At 42.1% G+C, this 18,164-nt stretch overlaps 1 protein-coding gene across 5 annotated transcripts in view; it reads right to left on the minus strand.

Annotated features, from left to right (window-relative positions):
- Positions 1 to 7,030: 7,030 nt before the first annotated feature.
- The window catches only part of KCNAB1 (potassium voltage-gated channel, shaker-related subfamily, beta member 1), a 650,886-nt gene continuing 639,752 nt past the window's right edge, over positions 7,031 to 18,164 (minus strand). For 3 of the 5 annotated variants that reach the window (XM_006867946.1, XM_006867947.1, XM_006867948.1), the window contains exons 13-14: positions 17,793 to 17,881; positions 7,031 to 7,514 (exon numbers count right to left, since the gene is read on the minus strand). In XM_006867946.1, the coding sequence (XP_006868008.1) occupies positions 7,425 to 7,514; positions 17,793 to 17,881 (179 nt within the window). In that variant the 3' untranslated portion in view covers positions 7,031 to 7,424. The remainder of the gene's footprint in view (positions 7,515 to 17,792; positions 17,882 to 18,164) is intronic. The other 2 variants (XM_006867949.1, XM_006867950.1) reach the window with 1 other exon arrangement.

Genomic DNA, 18,164 nt, shown 5'->3' on the forward strand with positions numbered 1-18,164 from the left:
AGCAGCCCAATTCATAACCACTACGCTGCTGTATAGATAATATAGTTTTCTACGTATGCCATGACTTTTAAAAATCTGTATCATTTACTAGGTTATGGAATCACAGATAATCAGTTTAAGCGTATTTCTACTAGCTTTGGGTCACATTCAGTTATTTTCTATAAGCAGTACCACAAGAGAAATATTCTGTGTCCTAATGTTTAGTTTGTACTTCTAAATTTTAAGATGAATGTTTAACAGCGATATTAGCTGGTTTATATGTACTTTATAAAAAGGTAGTCTTCAGTAGTTCATCTTGTAGTTTCCAGCTGTTGGATGTTTTGGTGGTGTACCATATCCAAGGACTTGGGAAGGAGATAGGGGCAGGAGTCCATTTGTATAAATGATCCCCGAGCATTACTGTATGCAGTTGACAATGATATTTCATCATTGCTTCTGGAAGTCTGCAACTATACACTTTTCTCTGGTGCATTTATTATCTGAGTGGCGTCACTGGATAACATGAGTTGATGAGGATTCGGACTTCACTGCAAAGATAGGATAACAGAGGGCTTTCTAATTTCTAATTTTTGTTAATAGTTAGTGGTGCTACCGAATTTGTGTGCATAATGAATGCATTGGCTTACTTAACCAAATCATTGTCTTGACAACTGTCTCCTACTTAGTTGTCAGAATGGGGCCAAACTTTAAGTACAGGGGAAATTTTGCCACTAGATGGCAGTGATTGTATTAAAACAAATCGCACTGCCTTTGAGTGGACTCCCACTCATTGCGACCTTATAGATGGGAAAAAACTCACCAGTATTCTTGTATAATAATAGAGTTCAATTGAGGTGGGTGGTGTTCTTAAGAGAATTTTGAATTAGTTCTTAATGATCTTAAGAGAATTTTGAATTAGTAAAACGAATTTTTCTTGATTTTTTTTTTTTTTTTAAATCATGATAATGGTTTCTGACTTTCTTTCTGTTCGATAAACTTCTGTGCATGAGATCATAAAGCATATACTCACTGTTCCACAATTTTTATTAAGGATTTATTGTGCCAGTTATTTACTCTTGGGAATTAGAGAAGCTTTTTTCCAAGCATTCTTCCATCTTTGTGGCACATAGAACTGCTTTTACTAAGTCTGATTTAGGTAGTACAAACCAAATGGAATTTTTACCTTTTAAAGTTCCTGGAGTGTAGTGGTTACAAGTTGGGCTGCTAATCTTAGTGGTCAGCAAATGAAAGCTACCAGTGGTTCTGACAGAGAAAGATGAGGCTTTCTACTCCTATAAAGGTTTAGAGCCTCGGAAACTCCATCCAGTATTGACTCCACGGCCTATAACTACCAACCACCAAAGATCCTGGAGTCCTGTGTGCTGTGGGTTAATGTGCTGGACTGCAAAGTCGGTTTGAACTCTAAGGTTGGCAGCTCAAGCTCATCATCTGCTTCTTGGAAACCCTATACAGGGTTACTATGAGTCAGAACCGACTCGATGCCACTTAACAACAACAAAGATCCCATATCCAACAGCAATAAAATAAAAGGGGTTCTGCTATAATTCGTATTCTAAGTGATTTCGATTATTTTTCAAACTCTACATTGTAATCTGTAGAGATTTAAGGTTATAACATGTTGCTTTTCACTGTTTCCTCATTTAGGTCTTAAAATTCTTGGGTTCAAAGTATTCTCAGCCAGTAAAAATGTACTGTTGGCCCTACTTGATATTTTATTGTAACTTGGAAAGGAAAGTTTGCAATGAGACAGAAGTTTACTGAAACAGTGGTTGGATTCATAACCAAATATTCTTATTTTGCTTAATTAGTTTCATAAACTTTGCTTTGTAAAATTTGTTTTCCCTAGACTTCTAAGAATCAAGTAAGTATACCATCTTTATTACATTATTTGATATTAATCAACATTTTAATTTCCCACACATGTGAACACACATTTTTGTCTTAATCATATGTCTGGAAGGAAGACAGTGGCAGGCATAGTGCAGTTACAGCAAAGAGCCTGTTTACCAATGCCAGGGGCTTCAAAAATTGCATGGAAAAATAGCTTTAGAGATAATGCTTTGTGTCTGCCCACCTAAGCGCCAATGTTTCAGTGTTGACTACTATTTTGAAAGGACACATAGTATTTACAGGGAGGTGTGTGTGTGTGCTTGTGTGTGCGTGCGCACACGTGTATCTATAGGATGTAAGAAAGGAGCAGTTTTACAGATAATATTTAGTTGGACTCTAAGGATTCATCTCACCTTAAATTCCCAAGCAAGGAACTTATTTAAACATTGTTGTTCAATGCCTTTGTGCTGGTTTCGACTCATAGCGACCCTGTATAGGGTTTCTGAAGAGTGGCTTGGAACCACCAACCTTGAGGTACAAACTGACCTTGTGGTCCAGTGCTTATCCAACAGAGCCACACCAGGAAGATTAAGAGGTACCAAAATCATGTGGAGACCATGTCTGACTTTGGCTTCACAAGGGGGAAAGAGAAACTCAAAATCAGCCCAAGGCCAATTCCTAAGACTTGATGGTTAGATATGCCTCTACCCTTCAACTTACTTTATCCTATTCGGACAACAGTCATCCTTCACACTGCACTCTGCTTCACATCTGCGTTTGATAAAAAGGCTACACAACTCATAACAATACTCAGGATTATGGGGTTTATTCAGGTTTAGGAAAACTCAGGATGCAGCAGTTGTCCAGTCAGGAACACCTTTTGTACGCCAAACTGCCGGTACGCCTCACTCTTGTCTTTGACCTCTTAGCCCTGTGGCTCCTCGGCCTTTGCCTTGCTTGCCTGTTAAAAGCTTTTTTAGCCAGTCTGAATACCCAAAGTGTACATTCTGCAAGCCAGTCCCCTGCCCTTAGGCACTCGGTTTACTCAGTCTATGGTCCCAGAGTCTTTAGCTGCTCTGTCTCTCCATGCCATCTCTGCTGTTGCCGCTTTTCTAGGAAGGGATCTCATGAGCCACACATGCCTTTCCTTCGGGATGGCCCTGGGATCATCTGCCTCTGCTTCTGAAATGGCTCCTTTTAAGCCTAGCTGGTTGGCAAAACTAACCAATCCCAGCCTTAGAATCCTGTATAGCTTATGTACATGATTCCATCCAATCATTTAGTGGGTTTTTTTTTTTGTTATTGGTTGATTTAGATGTTCAGGGTAGACAAGGAGTAACTTCTTTTTGTCCTTAATGGCTTTTCATTAAATATTATTACCTTTCCCTCTTCTCTAATACCTGAATTGGGATTCAGAACTGTACCTTTTAACTTAAAATTTTACCCACAGATTGAGTCGCTGGTTCAGGACCATAATTTTGGGGGACACCATGATTGATTGGTGTAATAGAGTCTACAAAGACTATACAATATCCTACTTTGGTGATTAGCGATTAGGATTTTAAAAGCTCATGAGTGGCCATCTAAGGTACAACTCTTGGTCTGCCTCTCCAGAGAAAAGGAGTGATAAAAATGGAAAACACTTGGAAACAGTTCATTGGATCATTGGACCGCATGAACATGATTCTCCATGATCCTGAAACTAGAAAAACTAGACAGTGCCCTGCTGCCTCTACCAACTGTTCTGCTGAAAGGGATCACAATGTGGAACAAAATAGAAAATCATGAATATCAGGCTTACTGGTTACATAGAGACTGACTGAGCCCTGAGACTATGCCTTTTGGTCACCATTCACTGAACTCACCCTCATTGCTCAAATTTCAGCCAAGCAATAACATATATAGGACAGTGAGGAACTCTGCTAACGTAGTGGGTTACAAGCTGGGCTGCTAACTGCAATGTCAGCAGTTCAAATCTCCCAGTCATGCTGAATAAGAAAAGATGAAGCTTTCTTCCCCTGTAAAGATTTACAGCCACAGAAACCCTATACAGTTGTCTCTGTGAGTTGGAAACGAGTCCATGGCATATAACCACCACCACAACCATAATGGACAATATTAGTGAAGTACATACCATAGAAAGGAGCTCTGGTAGTGTAGCGGTTATGAATCGGACTGTGAACCTCAGGGTCAGCAGTTTGAAACTACCAGCTGTTCCGCGGGAGAAGGATGAGGCTTTCTGCTCCTGTAAAGATTTGCAGCCTCGGAAACCCTGTACAGGGTCGCTCTGAGTCAGAAGCGACTCCACGGTGCATAACAACAACAACACATACCATAGAATGATCATTCAAGATCAAAAGGGTAGCATTTATTTATTTAAACATTGTGAATTGGGTGAAGGTTAATAGACAAGATCATCAGCTTTACCTACAACCAATCATACATTTTGCGTGCTCTCAATTTTTTCAGTTCTTTCCCTAAAACAACAGTTATCCTGCTTCTCCCAAAAGGGGAGCATTTACACATGGACAAAGTTCAGAGAGGTTAGGAAAGAAGGAGGGATAGAAACAAACAGAAGAGAGAAGTGATGGTACAGTGATGTGGTTGCAATCATTGATAAGACCAAGTGTATGATTCCTTGAGTGTAAAATGGTCTGTTCTGTAAACCTTCACTCAATTCACAATAAAAGGTTAAAAAAAAGTTACCCACAGTTACTTAACACATAAAGGATTTTTTTTTTTTTTTTAAAGGAACTTCTTAATATAAATACTTACATTCTAGTCCAGGTTTTGCCCTCAGCCAGCCAGCAGTGTGAGTTTGACAAGTTATTTCATCCAATTCTGTTTCCTCATGGAGTCCTGGTGTGGTGCACAAGACTGCTAACTTCGAGGTCGGCAATTGAAACCCACCAGCCACTCGGAAACCCTACAAAGGGTTGGTTGCTGTGAGTCGGAATTGACTGGATGGCACTTAACAGCAATCCTTATTTGCTACGGAACAATTCTTATGTGCTACGGAGGCCTGCGAGGTGGCTTTACAGTCTTGTTGTGGCTGTAGGATAATGCCCTGGACTGCAAGGTTGATTTGAACTGCAAGGTCGGTGGTTCAAATTCAGCAGCTGCTCCTTGGAAATCCTATACAAGGTTGCTACGAGTTGGAACCAACTTGATGGTACTTAACAACAACAAGGCCCCTTGAAGTACAGGCATTTGCCTAGTGACCGCTAAAGTTCTAATCAAGTGCAAAGCAGGTGTAGGGTTTCTAGTTTGTGTTTCTCCTGGCCAAGATTTTAGCAAATAGATGGTTGCCACCAGGTTTTCCTTCAGAATGGTGTGCTTTCTGCTTTCCAGAAGACTTGAGATTGCTTGGAAGTTTAATCTAGGCTTTAGCTGTGGAGATGCATTTCTTATGCAGTATCTTTACCCACAGATGATTTGTATAAAAAATTGTCTCTTCCCATTGCTAAGCAATAATGCTTTGATTTGTAGGTCCTTTTAAGTGGGCTTGAGAAGCTTTAACCTCAGTGCAAAGTATTTCTAAAACCCAGTGAGAAATTAACACGTTCAGTAACCATTTTCTCTATTAATTAGAGAAAAACGTTTGCATTACACTTTGAGTCACAGTGTTCGATCACCGTCATGTATTATTTAGTGCAGCTTATTTTATGGTGATGTTAGTAAACACTGGACTACTAGTTGCAAGGTTGGCAATTCAAACCCACAGCTACTCCTTGGAAACCTTATACAGGATCACTGTGAGTTGGAACTAACTCGATGACACTTAACAACATACATGTTTTATGCTTCACAATGAAAGTTCAGATAACAACTCTGGTTTTGAGATTAAGTGCACAAAATGCTTTTATTACTCCAAGCAAATAAATAGGTTAAGTTGCAGTTCCAATTAGACAGTACCTCAGCTCGTTTATACATAACTGTATTGACTGCACCGAGTGCACATTGAACAACTGAAAAATGATCCCTTTTCATCATTAATCTGATACTTTTGGGTCAAAAAACAAAACAGTTTCCCTATTAGAGTACAGGTAGAGGTAATCAAAATGAAAATTTGTTGATATCACACACTAACATTTTAAGATTTAGAACTTAACCATGAACTACGTATCTAGAAATGATGGCAGAAGAAAAGCATTTTCAACTGATAGTATAGCTCTATAAATCTCAAAGTGATTTCCTCTTGGTCAGAAAATAATATTAGGATTTTGTGCATTCTCTAAATAGCGTTTAAAGGACTAAAGGAAAAAGTGTGCTTTCTCCCTTCTTTCAGGTAGGAACACGCACAGTGCATTCTAACATTTCTCAGGTGGAATAGTCAGAATGGTGGGTAAATGAATAGGGGCAGGGCTAGATAAAAAGACTTCAAATTCTGAGTGCAACAAGGTTAAGCCCCTTTAATCCATGCAAAGAGCTCTCATGCATCTAGTTCAGTGCATATAATGTGATTATAGAATCAGGAAGTTCTTTAAAGTTTACTTTTCTTGGGCAAGTTAATTCACCCAGCATATGCCGAGTAGTAACAGCAGTTTTGCACAAAGCTCCTGATTTTTGCTCATGTTTAACTCCTCAAAAATGTCAGGCATCATATTGTAAAATCCCAGTGCTAATTAAAAAAAAAAAAAAAAAAGAATACTATTTCTGGGTATCTTACAGGTTTACTTACAAAACTGAGCATGTGTATAATTTTAAAGCTCAAATATTTAAACTTGCAGAAGCTGTGCCTACAAGCTGTTAAAAGTATAAAGCAGGTTTTGATAAATTAGAGTAAAAAATGAACACTTCATTGCAGATACATTACTTTCCATTTATTCAAAGCTAAGTTTCCTTAGTAGTGAAATCCTCCCTTCCATAAATTAACCAGAATTTCTCTAGTTAAAGTATTCATCCTTTTACCATCTGTCCATGTAAATGGTTGTAGCTTTGTTTGACTCTTATTAGGTACCACAACTCCCTCAATAGACACCTTGGATAAATGACTATTCTTGGAGTTAAGCAACAGTTAAAAGTAATGAAAACAGATTTCATATTGTTGCATGGTAGATGGAACAAAATTCTTCCTAACATGAATGTGAAAATAGGAAGAAGTAAACAAAAAAGTAAAATAGTTTCTGCTTATTCTTCTAAGCAAAGACTTCTGAGCTAAGCTCTCTTTTTGACCCCGCTTCTGTTTTTATTCTATCTCCACATTGCATTTATGGATTTTGTTCATTGAAAAAAAATATGTCTGTACAGACTTCAAGTTACCAGATGCTTGAAGGTAACCCTCCCCACTCCATACATCTTTCCCCACCATCTAGTCTCCATTGCATAAGCATGAGGTGCACAGAGCAATGCAAGGATAGGCGACTCCAGTCCAAGATAAGAAAATAGAATGGATTTTCTTGGTTGTGAGTTTTCAGATGTGCTCTTAATTCAGGTGCACAGTGGTAGCGACAGCAGACACCTCAGAGAATCCAGGGACACTAGAGGCTGAGCAGCAGGCTGCTAAGTGACTCGTAAGACTGGCTAGGAACACCGACCTGTACCGGTACAGACCGCTATTTTAACCATGCAGCTCCTGGGGCTCATGCATTGCCTTATGATCTATAATCCTTTTTGCTGTAGGGCTTGTTGCGCAAAATGTTATCGATCTCATTTACCACATGTGATGTCATCTTCGGGAGAACCTGAGAGCAGGAGAAGTACAAAGTATGTAGTTAGTACTGTTTATCATTTGTTCTCTGTGCTTAATATTAAGTAGAGTTGTCTGGACTTGTATACATTCACAACCACAACTGGAATGTAAGCTCCCCATAAGACTGTTGTTGCTGAGTTAAGTGTTGTCTATTCAGTTCCAACTCATAGCAACCCTGTATAGGGTTTCCAAAGAGCATCTGGTGAGCTTGAACCGCCAATCTTGTGGTTCAAACCAACCTTGAGGTAAACTTGAAATCAGGGATCTTGATTTGTTCACTGTTGTATCCCTAGTAAGGACACTTGGTGGCACCGTGGGTTAAGTGGTGGGCTGCTAACCACAAGTTTGGCAGTTCAAGCCCACCAGCTGCTCTGTGGGAGGAAGATGAGCTGTCTGTTCCTTAAAGATTTATAGTCTTAGAAATCCTAAGGTACAGGCCTACTCAGTCTTGTAGTGTCACTATGAGTCGGTGTTGATTTGATGGCCGTGGGCTTGGCTTTTTGGGTATCCCCAGTGGAAGAACCATGGTGGCATAGTGGTTAAGCACTTGGCTGCTAAGCAAAAGGTCAACAGTTTGAACCCACCAGCAGCTTTGTGGGAGAAAGATGTCACAGTCTGCTTCTATGAAGATTGTTGTTGTTCTCAAGTGCCGTCTAGTTGGTTGCGACTCATAGCCATCCCGTATAGGGTTTCCAAGGAGCAGCTGGTGAGCTTGAACTGCTGACCTTGCAGCCTTGGAAATTCTATGGGGGCAGTACTAACCTGTCCCCATAGGGTCAACTTTTAGTTGGAATCAACTTGACAGAAATAGGTTTTTTGGTTTTGGTTTTGGAGTCCTGGTGTGACGCTGTGGGTTAATGCGCTGGACTGCAAAGTCATTTGAATTACAAGGTTGGCGGTTCAAGCTCACCAGCCACTCCTCGGAAACCCTATACAGGGTTGCTATGGGTTGGGACTGACTTGACAGCACTTAACAACAGCAACATCCCCAGTGCCTGAATAGTGCTTGGCCCATAGTCAATCCAAATCAAATCCACTGCCATCGAGTTGATTCCTACCTTATATCGATTTTCTAAGATGTAGATCTTTACTGGGAGCAGATAGCCTCCTCTTTCTCCTGAGGAGTGGCTGGTGTGTTTGAACTGCTAACTTTGCAGTTAGCAGCCCAAAGTATATTTGAATGAATGAATGAAGGCATAGGGCATGGATGGAAGCTCACAGAAATATAGAATTCCTAGAGTGCTGCCATCCAATAAATGTACAAGATAAGCCATATATGTGATTTTAGATTTTCTAGTAACCACATTAAAATATGTGAAAAAAAGCAATTGAAGTTAATTTTAAATACATCTGATGCCAGTATATTTTAAACATTTCAATATGTATTCAATACAGAAATTTATTTATATACCATGCTTTTTTGGGGGGGGGGCGGTCGCATAGATTGAAGTTGACAAGGACTTCATTCTTCTTGGATCAACTATCAGCACTCACGGAAGCAGCAGTGAAGAGATCAAATGACGTATTGCATTAGGCAAATCTGCTGCACAAGACCTTTTTCAAGTGTTGAAAAGCAAAGATGTCAGCTTGAGGACTAAGGTGCACCTGACCCAAGCCATGGTATTTTCAATAACCTCATATGCATGTGAAAGCTGGACAGTGAATAAGGAAGACCATAGAAGAATTGATGCTTTTGAGTTATGGTGTTGGAGGAGAATATTGAAAGTGCCATGGGCTGCCACAAGAACCAGTAGATCTGTTTTAGAAGAAGTGCAGCCAGAGTGCTCCTTGAAGGCCAAGATGGAAAAACTTCGTCTCTTATACTTTGTACATATTGTTGGGAGGGACCTGTCTTGGGAGAAGGATATATCATGTTTGGTAAGGTCGAGGGTCAGAGAAAAAGAGGAAGACCCCCAACAAGATGGATTGGCCAAGTGGCAGCATCGATGGACTCAAGCGTGGTAACAGTAGTGAGGTTGGCCCAGGATCGGGCAGTGTTTCATTCTGCTGTGCCATAAGGTCGCTGTGGGTCAGTACTGACTCGATGGCACCTAACAATAACAACAACAATAACAGAGGTACTAAGTCTTTCAAATTACATTTATGGCATATCTCAATTTGGACTATTTCCCTCCAAGTGCTTGCATGTGGCCAGGACTACTGTACTGGGTAACACAAGTCAACAGGTTAAGGAGGGATTCATTCTGACTGATGGTCAGAACGCTGGTGAAGGGTGACCTGGTTTTAACAGGCATTCCACCCACCAGAAATTAAACCCACTGCCGTTGAGTTAGTTCTGACTCATTGCGACACTGTAGGATAGAGTAGAACAGCTCCTTAGGGTTTCTGAGGCTCAATCTTTATGGGAGCAGCCAGCTTCATCTTTCTCCTGTGGAGTGGCTGATGGGTTTGAACTACCGACTTCGCTTACCCCACGGTACCACCAGGGCACCTAAGAAGCACTCCAGGGAGAAAGAATAGTACAGAATGAATAGTCAGTGGAATGGCGTGGTAAAGTGGTAGTGTGAGGGTAGTGTGAGGATGGTAGGGATAGGGGACAGGGATATTTGGGTGAAGAGCGTGGAAGGCAATTTTTTTTAATGCCTCTGTATGCAGTTGTAACTTCTGAGGTGGGACTCCATCGGACACTTGGAGGTAATGTAAAGGATGAGCTGGAGGAGGTTGAAAGAGAACAAAGATACCAGAAATTTGTTGTAATCCAAGTCAAAAATAATAAGGGTCTTAGCTACGATAGTGGCAGTGGGAAGGAAAGGAGAGTGGATCTAAGAGACATTTGGGAGGATGCTGGTGGTTTCAAAACTGAGGGACTAGAAGAATGTTCATTTAGATTATTGAGATTGGAAGTAATTTGGGGAATATGAAAGATGTTTGCAGTAAAATGTGTGAGTTTAAGGTACCTGTGGGATTTCCAGGTAGAAATGACTTTTAGGCAGCTGGAAATGCTTTGGTGCTTTGGAGCAGGAGTTGTGGATTTGAGTCATTTGCACGGACATGCTAATTGAAATCCTGGGAAGGATTAGCTCATCCAGAGCTAACATTCATTGTAAGAAGTGGGCCAAAGGCACACATTACACAAGACAAGGGACAAAGGCAGACTTTCTGGCTAGAACAGTTGACCCTGTGTGGAGACTGTTGTGAAATAAAGTTATGACAACCAGTTCTGAGGTTTCAGCCTCACCCTTCCCTGCAATCATGTTGGCTAAGGTGACCTTGTCTCTACTCTAATGCTATCTTCAAAAACCTTAGGATTTGGCAGGAGATTAGGGTTGCCCTGTCTGGCACCATACAGGGAGTATAATTTTCCACCAGCTCTGGAGTCTCAGAGGGTCAAAACAACCAGTGACCCAATTTGTAGATCCAGTTCTATAAATTGTATTTGTTGGAAGTTTTCTATTTTAAAAAATAGCCAGATTAGCCATGTGAGAGAAAAAAAGTCTTCGTTATACCAAATAAATTTTGAATAGATCCAAGCTTTAAACATTAAAGAGATAATATAAAAGTATTTAAATAAAAATATGAATGATTCACTTATATATCTGTATATCCTGGGCTGGGGGAGTTCTGGTATGGCAATGTAGGATAAGCATCGGACTACTAACAACAGGGTTGGCGGTTCAAACCCACCAGCGGCTGCTTCAAAACCCTAAACAGGATTGCTATGAGTTGGAACCAACTCAGTGACACTTAACAACAACAACATCCTGGGTTGGGGGTTGTATATTGTTGTTGTTAAGTGCCATTGAGTGGGTTCTGACCCATAGTGACCCTGTATAGGGTTTCCAAGGAGCAACTGGTGAGCTTGAACTGCTGACCTTGCAGTTCAAATGGCTTAGCAGTCTGGCGCATTAACCCACAGCTCCACACCAGGACTCCTGTATGTTATATATAAATATAAATATATATATATGTGTTTTATATATATATATATATACATATATATATATATATATATGTGGAGTCTGGTGTGGCCCTGAAGGATAAGCACTAGACAAACCCCAAGGTCGGTTTGAATTGCCAGGTCAGTGGCTCAAATTCACCAGCTGTTCCTCAGAAACCTTATACAGGTCGCTATGAGCTGGAACTGAATCAATGGCACTTAACAACAACAACAACACACACACACACAAACGCACCAATGGCCAGTAAGCACTAGAAAAGGTACTCAATTTTCCTCAAAGAAATGCAAGTTACTCCACAGCAAACTATTTTTCATCTGTCAAATTGCTGACAATGTAACTACTAGCCTTCTGGGACAATGGGAGTTGGGGATCAGCAGACAGATGAAATGGGTGGGTGGAGACTGGCAGACAGGAAATGCTTTTTTTGAAGGTGGTGGTGGTTATGTGCTGTGGAGTTGGTTGTGACTCAACGAGCGACTCATAGCGACACTGTACAGGGTTTCCGAGGCTGTAAATCTTTAACGGGAGCAGAACACCTCATCTTTCTCCCTCTGAACAGTTGGTAGTTTCAAATGCTGACCTTGCAGTTTGCAGCCGGATTCGGTGGTGGTGGTGATGGTGGTTGTTAAGTGCCCTCCTGTGGGTTCTGACTCATAGCGACTCTATACAGGGTTTCCAAGTTAAAGCTGCCAACCTTACCAACTGCCACACCAGGTGGTAGCTGCTAACAAACCTCAACAAATTAGTGTCCTGTCAGAGTCATATCTCTAGTATTGCAAGACCTAGTGTAGCGTAGTGATTACGAATTGAGCTGCTAACCTCAAGGACAGCAGTTTGAAACTCACTTTTCTGCTCCGGTAAAGATTTACAGTCTCGGATATTCTATACAGGGTCACTATGAGTCAGAACCAACTCCACAGAGTATAACCAACCTTTACTGCGTTTTTAAGAGTGAACATATAGCCATAGTTTTATGGGAAATGGCTCAATTTCTTAATGTTGGAAACTAATTTTTAAAATATTAAGCTACTACATATTGAGCAAACATCCCATAGGCTACTAATTTGCCAACTTTGTGTTATGTTGATAGATGCCATGGAGTCCGTTCCAACTCATAGAGACACCGCACAACAGAAGAAAACACTGCCCGTCCGGACCTGTACCATCCTCAGAATTGTATTACAGTGACTGGAATCATTGGGATTGCACAGGGCTGGCTAGCTTTGCTGGGGCTGGTGGTGTATTAGGGGAGTCCTCAGAAGATTGAGCCACTGTTCATCTGGGGGTGATGTAGAGTTTCAGGGTGGTGCACACTTTGCAGAGAGGATCCAGTGGTTCCTTATGGCTGGAGATTAGGGTGCTGGGAGAGGAGTAACTGGGATGATGATGAGCCTGGGAATATGGGGCTCAGATGTGGAGGACCTGACTGCTCTGTTGAAAATCCTGGACTTCATGGGGTCAGTGATTGGAAGCCTCAAAAATGTTAAGGCTGAAAATCCCATCTGTTAGTCAGCCAATCAATCAAAGAGGAGAATGTGAGGGTGCAGGAAAACCTGGTTAATGCAAACAGAACAACCAGAATGGAAATACTAAAACTGTTCACACATTTTAAAGAATGTAACCAATTTCACTGAACAACTTGTGAAGAAAACTGTTCAATGAAAACCTAAACTGCTGTGTAAACCAGCACCAAAAACACAATGAAAACAGTTTTTTTTTTTTTTTTTTTTTTTTTTTTAAATGCTGGTGGGAGGGAGGGGAAAAGAGGCAATTCTGCCCTTTTAGGTGAAGCGGAAAGATAGGTGCTAGTGCAGATGATGGTGAGCTCTCCCCAGCCTCTCCCACCTGGTGATACTTTGATTTATACCTGGTGGTGGTGGTGGTGTGCCATGGAGTCGGTTCTGACTCCTGAATAAGGTTTCTGAGGCTGTAAATCTTTATGGGAGCAGAAAGCCTCATTCTCCCGTGAAATGGCTGGAGGTTTAAACTGCTGACCTTGAGGTTTGCATCCTGACTTGTAACCACTAGACCACCAGAGCACCTTTGATTTATACATATCCCTTTCAATTAGGCACACCTTAAGCACATTCCATTCTTTGGAGTGGCTGCCTTCTGGAGCTCACTGGAAGTTTCCTTTCCTTACCACTGCTGGCACACCATTCTTTCCACCCTTTTCCAAATCCACATCACCACATCTGGGGCCCAATTAAAAGCTTGCCTAGGGCAGAAGGTGGGGGGGCTGTAAATCCATCCCCCTGGTAGCATAGCAGTCTGCTGTTCAGATAACATCCCTTTTCTCTCACCCTTTGATGGCAGAAGCCTGTCCTGCAACTAGCCAGAGCTCTTGCCAGGGAAGCTCTTGTCTCTGGGAAGACAGAAGACAACTAACTCAGAGTTTTTTTACCCCTTTCACCTTCTTGAAGGTTACTAAGCGTATTCCCAAGCCTTGGAAGCTCATTCCAGGAGTCCCTCTTTGTACGGTCCCTGGGCAATCTGCATCTCCCCTGGGATGGCAGTGATTACCCTGTAGGATCACATGTGTGTCAGGGTGGGACTGTGCTCCATAAGGTCTTAGTGACTGAGTCTTGATTTTTTCAAGTAGAGCACTAGGACTTTCATCTGAGGTGCCTCTGGGTGGCCTTGAACCTCCATCCTTTAGGTTAGTTGTCATTGTTGAGTGCTCTTGAGTCAATAGTAGTCCCGTGTGGCAGAGAACTACCTTATAAAGTTTTCTAGGCTATAATCTTTATAGAAACAGGTTGTCTAGTTTTCCCCCACAGACCTGCTGGGTGGGCTTTAGCCAGGGCTTTAACCACTTCGCTCCTGGTTCAGTCAACTGGTAGTTGTTACTGCCATTGAGTTGATTCCAACTCATAGCGATTGTGTACAGGGTTTCCAAGTAGCAACTGGTGGGTTTGAACCACCGATCTTGTGGCTGGCAGTCCAGTGCTGATCCTAGGGTGCCACACCAGGAATCAATCACTAGGGATCTTGTTAGAATGTAGATCCTGATTCAGTATGCTTGATGTTAAGTGCCATTGAGTTGGTTCCGACTCATGGAAGTCTTGTATAGGATTTCCGAGGAGTGGGTGGTGGGTTTGAACTACTGACTTTGTCAACTACAGCATCATACCAGGACTCAGTATATTGGGTGGAAATACACATTTTTAGTAGGAGGTCAAACCGGAATGCCGGAATGAATGGATTCAAAGCTCTGCTCGACACACATGGGGTTGCCACAAGTCAGAAACAACTTGGTGGCAGCTATTTAACTAGAATTCATTTACTTACTAGCATAGTTTTCACAGTCTGAATGTATTCTATATACTTATTTATTATGTCTCTCACTAGAATGTAAGTCCCTTAAGGAACAATATGAGGCAGCTTCAAAAGTTCATGGAAAAACTTTATTACCTTTTAATGCCATTTTTACATCAACTTTTTGAAGCCCACTCATCTATTTTTTGTTTCCTGTGGTATTCCCAATACCTGGTACATACTAGGCTCTTAATAGAGATCTTCTTAATGAATTAATGGATAGGTTTCTTAATCCAGTCTTTCTCAGCTAGCTCTGCCAGGGCAGAGTCCTGTTTTCACTCATCTCAGGCCTTCTGCTGCCTAGCACGACGCCAGACAAAAGAATTGAAATCATGGGATTGAATTTCAGTTCTGTTGTGTACAAACTGTTCCCTCCTCCTTCATCATCACTGTTTGTCCTGTGCCTTTCCTCAGAAGGTAAGTGAAAATAAGAGAAGGTGGGGGAGGCACACACAAGGGAGCCTTCCCATGGCAGGAAGAGGAAGCCAGCTGAACGCAGGAGGAATTGTAGTGCTGGGCAGAGATGTTAGAGACAGAGAGCCAGAAGTGACCACACTGCTTGCTGCCCAGCACTAAGACTTTGTGGTAGGCAGGAATGGGTCTGTATCATCTGTCCTCAGAATATTCTGTTTTATTTATTTATTTATTTATTTCTAGGTTATTTTTTCAATAAGGACATTTTTACACATTGTATTTCATCAAGTTCCCACCTTGTTGTTAAGTGCTGTTGAGTTGGTTCGGACTCATAGCAATCCTGTATAGGTTTTCCGAGGAGTAGCTGGTAGGTTTGAACTGCTGATCTTATGGTTCAAAGTCTAGTGCTGATCCCACAGTGCCACCCCATCTATTTCTCTCCAGGAGAAGTAACAGGGCTACCTGCTGGTGCTAGTTTCAGGGACAAGAGGATGGAGAAGCTATGAGATAGGTCTGCTCCCCAGTATGCTAGAGGAAAACAAGAACCTTGTTTTTGAAGGGGTGGCTGTGATCAGTATCCCAGGGGGCTCTTCCCAGAGCTCTCAGCAGGGATGAGAGTGGGGCAGGCCAGGACTGAGAGGGGACCTTTGGGAGAAAGGTTACCAGTTGGTGTTAACAGACACTAATTTCCACCCATCTTCTTGTCTAGAACTTCCATGAGCATCTCTCTCACCTTCCCATCCTGGTCCCTACAGGTTTCCCCTGACCACTGCTGCAGGATTCATCCAGTGCCCAGGACCTCCAACAGGAATAACAGGAGAGGGATGGGGAATGGGCACTTTTGATCTTGCTGCTTGGGAAACATGATCTTGGAAGTCCTAAAGAGAATTTTGAACCATTTCTCTTAAGACATGGCATGGCAAATATTCATTCAACATATATTTCTGTTTTGGACTAAAGGCAATGCAGTATGATTGTTGTTGTTGTTGTTAGGTGCCATCAAGTTAGTTCCAACCCATAGAGACCCTGTATAGGGTTTCCAAGGAGTGACTGGTGAGCTTGAACTGCTGATCTTGCAGTTCAAACTGACTTTGCAGTCCAGCTCATTAATCCACAGTGCCACACCAGAAACTAGAAAATCAGTGGAACACTCACTAGAAACACACAGGAGTCAGATCTCAGAGGGGAAGAGACAATTATACTAAATTATCAGAGTGCTGTGATATAGAGTGGGCTGCAGGGTACTACGAGAGCAGAGAGGAGGGAATTGGCATAGTGTCGATTCCAACTCATGGCAACCCATGTGTGTCAAAATAACAACTGTACTCTATAGGGCTTCCAATAGCTGATGTTTTAGAAGTCAATCACCAGGCCTTTCTTCTAAGGTACATCTGGGTGAACTCAAACCGACAATCTTTTGGCTAGTAGCTGAGTGCATTAACCATTTCTACCACCTAAGTATTCCTTGGTACCTTGTAAATTGGGCAATAAATATTTGGAAATAAATGAATGAATAGTTTACATATAAGTTTGTTGTCGTTATTAAGTGCTGACCAGTCAGTTCCTACTCATAGTAATCTTGTATAGGGTTTCTGAGGAGCGACTGGTGGATTTGAACTGCTGACCTTGAGGTTCAAACTGACCTTGTGATCTGGTGCTTATCCTACAGCGCCACACCAGGACTCCTATGCAATCTTTCTGTTGTTGTTAAGTGCCTTTCAGTTGGTTCTGATTCATAGTGACCCTGCATAGAGTTTCCAAGGAATGGCTGGCGAATTTGAACTACTGACCTTGTGGTTCAAACCAACTCTTTGGTCCAGTGCATTATCCGACAACACCACACTAGGGCTCCATATGGCTATTAAGTGTCAAGTAGGGTATTAAACAGGTTTTTATGGTCAAGCCTGTGAGCCCATTTTCCAGTGAATGGGCACTTTTGACCTATTGGTAACATTGCTTGGGTCTTAGATGCCCCATCGCACAAAAATAAACCATTGTGAGAAATGAGCTTTGGTAACATTGCCTTTTAATAAGTAGGCGGCACTCCTGAATTTATGTGTTGTTAAAGTGCTCTGGTTGCTTCTTATGCCTTTGCCGTTCTTCCTCTCCATTCCCTTCCCCTGCCTGCTAACACCCCATCCCCTCCCCTCAGCAGAGACAGGTAGCCTGCTCCTGGTAGTTGAGACTTTGTAAGGAACCCCTGTGGTATAATGGGTTAAGCATTAGGCTGTTAACCTTGGCTGTTTAACACCAGCTGCTCCAAGGGAGATAGATGAACTGGACCACAAGATCAGTCTGAACCGCAAGGTTGGTTAGTGGTTCAAATTCACCAACTGCTCCTCGGAAACCCTGTACATGGTTGCTATGAGTTGGAACCAACACGGCGTCACTTAGCAACAACAACACCTCATAAAGATTTACAGTATTGGAAACCCTATGGGACAGTTCTCATCTGTTCTATAGGGTCACTGTGAGCCTGGATTAACTCCATAGCAGTGGGCTGGTTTGGGTATGGAGGCAGTGATAGACTAAGGACAAAAGTTAGGAAAGACAGGATACTGCCTGGGAACTTCTTCAGAAATTCTCTGGGGTTGGTTGGAAAGGGCTGTATTACTTGCCTGAATGGCACCGAGGTTTTCAATAAGTTGCTCAGGAGTGGATGATCCCAGGAGCACAGAACTCACACCCTCATTTCTCAGGCACCACGCTGGGAAGAGAGAAAGCAGACTGGTGAAGATGCCAAAGTGCTTCAGATTACTGGTTAGTAATAAACACCAGGCATAGCTAGCATTGTTTCAGCCAGAATTTAACTTGTGGGAGGAGGACTGACTGGGCACTCTGGGACTAAAACCTCAGCCACAGCTCCTCTCTTGTGGTACAGAGGAGCTGATAGAATCTGCGCCTGAACTGTGGCTCAAGGCTGTTATGGCCTTGTCTCAACAACTGGGACATCCTTCCCACCTACTGCCCAGGAACACGTTCTTTTTCCT

This window comes from Chrysochloris asiatica, unplaced genomic scaffold, assembly GCF_000296735.1.
Source record: "Chrysochloris asiatica unplaced genomic scaffold, ChrAsi1.0 scaffold00113, whole genome shotgun sequence".
Lineage (NCBI taxonomy): Eukaryota > Metazoa > Chordata > Mammalia > Afrosoricida > Chrysochloridae > Chrysochloris > Chrysochloris asiatica.